Below are 6,808 nucleotides of genomic sequence, written 5' to 3'. Positions count from 1 at the left end.
AGCCTACACGAGACGTACAGTACGTTGATTACCGCGTTGTAAAGCAGACCGGAGGATGAATTAACACTAGGGTTGATTAAAGGCAAATTGATCGATGAATATAAAAGAAGAAAGGGCGTGCCGGATTTAGAGGATTCAGGTTCAGCATTGAGAGCATCGCAAAAGAAGATTACAGACGCAGAAACCGAAAAATCGTGTTTCTTTTGTAAGAAAACGGGACACTTCAAACAAGATTGTTTGAAATACCAAAAATGGAAGGCCAATAAGGATAAAAGAGAGAAGGCCAATGAGACGAAAGAAAATGAAAAGCGAGAGGGATCGGTTTGCTTCAGTGTTCACGAAGTAGCGAGTCGAAACGATGCCTGGTACATCGATTCGGATGCCACAAGCCACACGAGTAACTACGAAAGCTTCTTCAAATATTTGGATCGAAAGAAGATGCAAGAAGTAGCTCTTGCCAACGGACAAGGCGCAAAAGTATTGTGAATAGGCACAGGTGAACTATACTGCCTCAACGGGAGAAATGAAACAGTCAAAGTATTAAAGATGTATTATATGTCCCAGATTTGACAGAAAACTTGTTATCGGTGAAAAAACTCACAGAAGGTGGACATACGGTACAGTTCAAAGGCGAAAGATGCGAAATTTCTAAAAATAATATTGTGGTCGCCACAGCAAATTTATCATCCAATATGTATGCAGTAAGAGTTCACCACAGAGCATTGGCAGTCAAAGGAAACGAGCATACAGCAAATTGTCAACACAATTGGCACAGGAGGTTCGGACATCGCTACCCTGAGGACGTTGAAAAGCTGAAGATGAAGAAGCTGGTGACGGGCTTAAAGATCAAGGATTGTGGAATCCGAGAATTATGCGAATGCTGTATCAAAGGAAAGATGTCGAGATGTCCAATACCAAAAGAGGCAACGACTAGAGCAACATCCGTACTGGAATGAATACACACAGACCTCTGTGGACCAATGCAGAATGCAACACCAAGCGGAAAAAGGTATTCGATGACAATGATTGACGATTATAGCCGATTTACAGAGGTGTATTTTCTAAGGTACAAGTCAGAGGCGGTGAAATGCATCAACGATTATATCAGATGCACCGAGAACAAGTTCGGGAAGAAAGTCAAGGTCATTGGGTCGGACAACGGACGAGAATATGTCACCAAAGAACTGCAGGAATCGCTTACTGAAATGGGCATAAAGGTATAGTATACCGCGCCCTATTCAGCCTTCCAAAACGGTGTGGCAGAGCGCAAAAACCGAACACTCATGGAAGCTGGAAGATGTATGTTAATCGACGCAAAGATGGGGAAAAAATACTGGGTGGAGGCAGTCAACACGGCCTGCTATTTACAAAATATTTTGCCGTCCAAAGCAGTTGATAAGACACCATACGAGTTATGGAATAGCAGGAAACCCGACGTCGAACATCTGCATATATTCAGAAGCAAAGGATATGCTCATATTCCAAAGGAGAAACGGAGAAAGTTAGATGACAAAGCAACGTTACTCACTTTTGTGGGATATTCAGCTGAATCAAAGGCCTACAGAACGCTGAACACGGCAACAAATAAAGTGATCATCAGCCGCGATGTCAGAGTCATCGAACACGATTTAAAGAAAGAAGAGAAGAAAGAAGAAAAGAAGAACGACAATAAGAAAATCGAAGAAAATAAAAGAAGCGTTCGAACAACAGTTTCCGATATACCACTGCATGAGGAACAAAAAAATTGCTCCGAAGAAGTTGAAATAGGTTTCGAAGACGAATTCGAAGACCAACAGTATCAGGAACTGAATGATACAGAAGAGGAATTGCAAGAAACAGTGGATTTATCTGACGAGTCGGTTCTAGAGCATTCAATGCCAGCCGGCGATGAAGAGTATATTTTTCCCGGCAACGGTGATGATGTCGGTAATCAAGAGACCCGAATTTCAGGTAGAGAAACGAAAGGAAAACCACCGGATAGATTCGTGCCTAGTGCAAAGGTCGTAATGCAATACACAGAACCAAAAAGCAGAGCCGAAGCGCTAAACGGAGCCGACAAAAATGAATAAATCAAAGCAATGAACGAAGAAACGAAATCGATGGAAGAAAATTCAACTTGGCAACTCACCACCTTGCCGGAAGGAAGAAAGGCCATCGGTTGTAATGTGACGGGTTTTGAGTCCGCACTAATAATGTGGAAGGGAGGAACAATTAGAGACGGGGCGAGAAAGTCGAGGCTGATTGAATAGGTAAAACTTTGTGTTTGTATTTGTGAGGAGTGTACACGTATTGCGATCGGGGGGGGGGAGTCGACTTAAAACTACTAAAGATACAAAGGGGTTGTAGACATTAACGGTGGCTGATCACGCCTCAGCCCTTAGCGTCACTTAATTCTAACTTACAGGTACGCGCGGGGGGGGGCGTGTAGGGCGACGGGGAGTGTGAGGGAGGAAGGGTCGGTATTGCGGGGGGGGGGGGGGGGGGGGTGGGTGGTGTAGGGCGACGGGGAGTGTGAGGTAGGAAGGGTCGGTATCGCGGGGGGAGGAAGGGGAGGAGGTGCAGATCGGCTGTAGACTGCAGGCTAACCTGGTGTCGTCGGTGTGTCTTGGTGGCGGTGTTGAGGGGGGGGGGGGGGGGGGGGGGGGCGTCTGAGTTTCTGGTCTCTTCGGGTTCGTCGTTCTCTCTCTCTCTCTCTCTCTCTCTCTCTCTCTCTCTCTCTCTCTCTCTCTCTCTCTTCCTCTTTCTTTCTGGCTTGTTACGTTGTTCTTCCTGGTAAGACGCTGTCGTACTGCTGGCTGGCGCTCGGCTCAGCCGAGCGTCGGTGGGCTTCGGTTAGCTTCGGGTGTTTCCCGACGGGCCGGGACTCACCCGTTCAGCTCTTCCCCGCGGGCTTGGGGTTTGTTGTGACTTGCACTCTAGGTGCAACGTCACAACTCCCCCCTCCCCACGCGGGGCGAGGCCTATAGGGTGAGCCGGCTTCATTACGTTTGTGTTTTCTGTGGTCGTCTGTGGTCATTTCGTCTGTGCTTTTCCTTTTGCCGTTGTCCGGGTTGCTGTTTGCTCCGATCTGTCGGGGTTAAGGGATTTGAGTCGGGTTGTATTTGCGGGGGTGTGTGTTGGGTGTGGGGTTGTTGGTTGTCTTATATCTACTTATTCTACGTGGTCTCCTGTGTATTTATCAAAATTATGATTTTTCTCTTATACTAACTTATACTATTCTTATACTATTTTATAGGAACTCTGGTGTTTTTCTTAATCTATTTTCTTATGTGTTCTATTTGTACTTAAATTTTTGGTTTTGGTTCGTTGGCTCTCGTTGGTGTGGGTCTTGGTAAGTTTTTGCGTTGTTCCTTGTTCCTTGTGGCTCGTGGTTGCTTCTCCGTGGTTCTGCGTTGGAGTTTTTGGGTTGTGCTCTGTTTCTCTGGCCTCCGTCTGTCGTTGTTCGTCCGTCGGTTTGGTGTTGTCAGTTTATTTAGTGTTTTCTGTTTTGTTCTTTTTTTTTTTTGTTTACGTATTGTTTTTCTTTTTTTTTTTTTTTTCTATCGTCTTGCGTCCCGTGTTGTGTGTGCGTCGTTGTTCGTCTGTCGGTTTGGTGTTGTCAGTTTATTCAGTGTTTTCTGTTTTGTTCTTTTTTCTGTTCACGTATTGTTTTTCGTTTTTTGTATTGTCTTGCGTCCCGTGTTGTGTGTGTGGTTGGTTGGGGTGTTTGTGTCTGTTTGTCTATGTCGGTGAGTAAAGTGGTGTCGGTGTTATTGTCTGTGTCGTCGTCTGTCGTTTGTGTCTCTTGCGTGGTTGTGTATGTTGTTTCGATATGTATAACTGTGTCTGCGGTGGAGGTGGTGGAGTCTGTGTTGGTGTCGGTGTCTGGTGTGTTTGAGAGGTGTGTTTTGTGTGGTGCTGTCTAGTGTGTGATGTGTGGTTGGTGTGTGGAGGTGCTGGCTTCTGTCTCGTCTGTGTTCGTACGTTGGTGTGCCCGTCTGATCATGTATCTGTCTCTTTCTGCCTGTAGTTCGTCGTCCAGGGTGCTTGCGGCTTGTTAATTTGCAATGAATGCAATCATTTCTGGGGGTGGTCCTACGTGTTTTCTGTCTGTCTGTCTTGTCGACGTTGGTTCTGTGATTGTGTCCATGTTGGCGAATGTTTCTAAGATTCTATCTTCTGTTGTCTGTGGTCTCGTGAGTCTGATGCGTGTCCATAAAGGGGGTGATGCGGGGAGTAGTGTGTGTCGAGGTGTTGGTGTCGATGTGGGGTGTGTGGTTGTGTGGGGTGTTTGTTTGTTGGTGAGTGGGTGTGTCGTCGTGTGCGTGGTTGTGGTTCGTGTAGTTTGGGTGACTGTTGGTGGGTGTTGTGTGTCTGTGTTTGTTTGTGTGCAGGTCTGTATGTGTTGTGAGTATTTTGTGCCCCGGACCAGCCCATTGCACTTTGGGCATTGCATTGGTCCGGAGAGTGTGACTGTGTGTGTGATCATTGGTGTGTGTGTTTGTGGGTGTCTCTGGGTGGTTGTGAGTGCGGTGGTTGTGGTCTGTGTTGCTGTCGTGGCGTTTTTTGTTACTTGTGTGTGTGTAGTGGGTGTCGGTAGTAGAGTTCGTCGGGTCTCTGTCTGGTGTGTACCGTCGCGTCCGTATCTGTGTGGGTGTGGGGCTTGTCCTGGTGTTTGTAGTAGTGGAGTTTTTTCTTTGTTTGTTTGTGTGTCCGTTGTTGTTGTCGTCGGTCTCGTTAGTCGTAGTGTCATTAGGGCCGGTATTTTTGGTCGTCTGTCTGCCATGTTGTCTTTCTGTGGGGTGAATACACATGTTAGTTTATTTTCGAGATGTGTTATCGGGCGTGGTTCTTTTGTTGCTTATTTGATCATGTATGTAATTTTAGGTCTTCTATGTGGCATTTTCCCATATTTTTACCGTTTTCTGTTGTCAATTCGTATATTGTGGGTGAGATTTTCTTTGTTATTATGTATGGGCCTGTGAATTTTTTACTTCGCTTTGCTGCCGTTCTTTCTAGGCCGTATGAGAGTGTATGGTTCTTTTTCAGTACTCTGTCTCCTTCCTTGAATTGTATGTCTCGTCTTCGTAGGTTGTAGTAGTGTGCTTGTTTTTCGTTTGCTTCTATTAAGTGCCTCTGTACTTCGTCTCTAAGTGTTTGTAGTCGTCTCAGGTGATCTGTCCATTTGTCTGTGTCTTGTAATTCTATTTCGTCGTCGTTCTCTAATTAATTTCTTAGGCATTGTGTAGGATTTAATTCCCTTCCTAGGTTCAAAAAGGCTGGTGTGTGTTTAGTTGATGTATGTGTACATGAATTGATTGCGAATTGTAAGTCTTGTAAGTGTATGTCCCATTCTGTGTGGTCGTTGTTTACGTAGGCTTGGATCATTGTTTTAGCGGTTCTGTTGACTCATTCTACGGGGTTGGCTTGTGCGTGGTATGGGGGGATTGTTGCGTGTCTTATATTGAATTTTTGTGTCAGTTCGCGTATGAGTTTGTTTATGTATGGTGTGCCGTTATCTGTTAGTAGTATGCGTGGTGTACCCTATCGTGATATTACGTGTAAGTGGAATGTCTGTTCTACTGTTTTTGCGTTTGCTTTGCGTATCGGTATAATTTCCACCCATTTGGTGTATAGGTCTTCGAAAACTATGATGTATTGGTTTTTTTGTTTTGATAGTGGGAGTGGGCCCATGATGTCTGAGGCTACTACTGTCCACGGTTCTTTGATTATTCTTGTACCCATTAGCCCTGCCGGTCGCGTTTGTGTTGTTTTTATTCTTTGGCATGTGTCACATTTTTTTATGTAATTTACTGTATCTCTGTACATACCTGGCCAATAATATTCTTTGGCTACTCTTTGATATGTCTTTTCGATCCCTAAGTGGCCTGCTTGTGTTACGTCGTGATTTTCGTGTAGTATGTGTGTTATTTTGTCTTTGGGTATTATTAGTTTCCATGGGTTTGTGTCTGGTAGGAGGTTTGAGTGTAGAAGGTTAGGGCGGTGGAAGTATAGTTGTTTGTTTCTGATTCGCCATGATTCGTTTTTCGCTGGGCGTGTTTTACTTGTGTTTTCTTGTATGTGTACCATTTGTCTGTCGTGTCTTCTATTGTCTCTATGTGTTCTTCGTCTTCGTGTCGTCTTGAAAGTGCGTCTGGTACGTCGTGCATTGTACCTTTCCGGTGTGTAATGTCAAAGTCGTATTCTAATAGTTCTAGTGCCCATCGTGCAAGTCGGCCTGTGGGGTTTTTTAATTCTCTTAGCCACTTCAGTGCGTGGTGATCTGTAATTACTTTAAAGTGGTGTCCTTCCACGTAGGGTCTGAATTTTTTTACGGACCAGAGTACCGCCAAACATTCTCTCTCAGTGGTGGAGTATTTACGTTCTGCCTCGCTTAGCGCACGGCTAGCTTATGCTACGACATGCTCTTCGTCATCGAGAGATTGTGTTAGTACGGCACCTATCCCTGTTCCGCTAGCGTCTGTTTGTAGTGTGAATGTTTGTGTGTAGTCTGGGCATGGGAGTGTGGGTGGTGATGTGAGTGCGTGTTTGATTGTGTTCGTTGCGTTTTCTTGTTCTTCTCCCCATTGCCATTTCTGATCTTTTTTCAGTAGTCGTGTTAGTGGTTCTGTAATGTGTGCGAAGTAAGGTATGAAGCGTCTGTACCATGATGCCATGCCAATTAGTCTCCATAATTGTTTTATTGTTTTTGGGCTTGGGTAGTTTTCTATGGGTTGTGTTTTGTCGGGGCCTATGTGTAGTCCGTGTCTGTCTACTATGTATCCGAGATATTTTACTTGTGCGCATCCGAATTCGCACTTCTCTGGGT

The 6,808-nt window shown here is 45.1% G+C and overlaps 1 protein-coding gene across 1 annotated transcript; it reads right to left on the bottom strand.

The window, feature by feature from the left end:
* Positions 1-4,151: 4,151 nt before the first annotated feature.
* Positions 4,152-5,767, bottom strand: LOC138190606 (GATA zinc finger domain-containing protein 14-like). The gene is made up of 3 exons (XM_069134359.1): positions 5,539-5,767; positions 4,974-5,201; positions 4,152-4,774 (listed from the first exon to the last, which is right to left on the bottom strand). The coding sequence occupies exons 1-3, from the start codon at positions 5,765-5,767 to the stop codon at positions 4,152-4,154; spliced, it is 1,080 nt and encodes a 359-aa protein (XP_068990460.1).
* Positions 5,768-6,808: the final 1,041 nt, after the last annotated feature.

Source organism: Neodiprion pinetum, chromosome 3 (assembly GCF_021155775.2).
Source record: "Neodiprion pinetum isolate iyNeoPine1 chromosome 3, iyNeoPine1.2, whole genome shotgun sequence".
Lineage (NCBI taxonomy): Eukaryota > Metazoa > Arthropoda > Insecta > Hymenoptera > Diprionidae > Neodiprion > Neodiprion pinetum.
Note: the sequence above shows the minus strand (reverse complement) of the source record. Positions and strands in the feature narration are given on the sequence as shown.

Coding starts and splice junctions, on each gene's coding strand:
- LOC138190606 (XM_069134359.1), bottom strand. CDS start 5,767: ATGCCAAAGAATAAAAACAACACAAACGCGACCGGCAGGGCTAATGGG. Junction 5,202..5,538: donor AACAGACATTCCACTTACAC/GTAATATCACGA, acceptor GAAATTAATTAG/AGAACGACGACGAAATAGAA. Junction 4,775..4,973: donor AAGAACGGCAGCAAAGCGAA/GTAAAAAATTCA, acceptor TTCACCCCACAG/AAAGACAACATGGCAGACAG.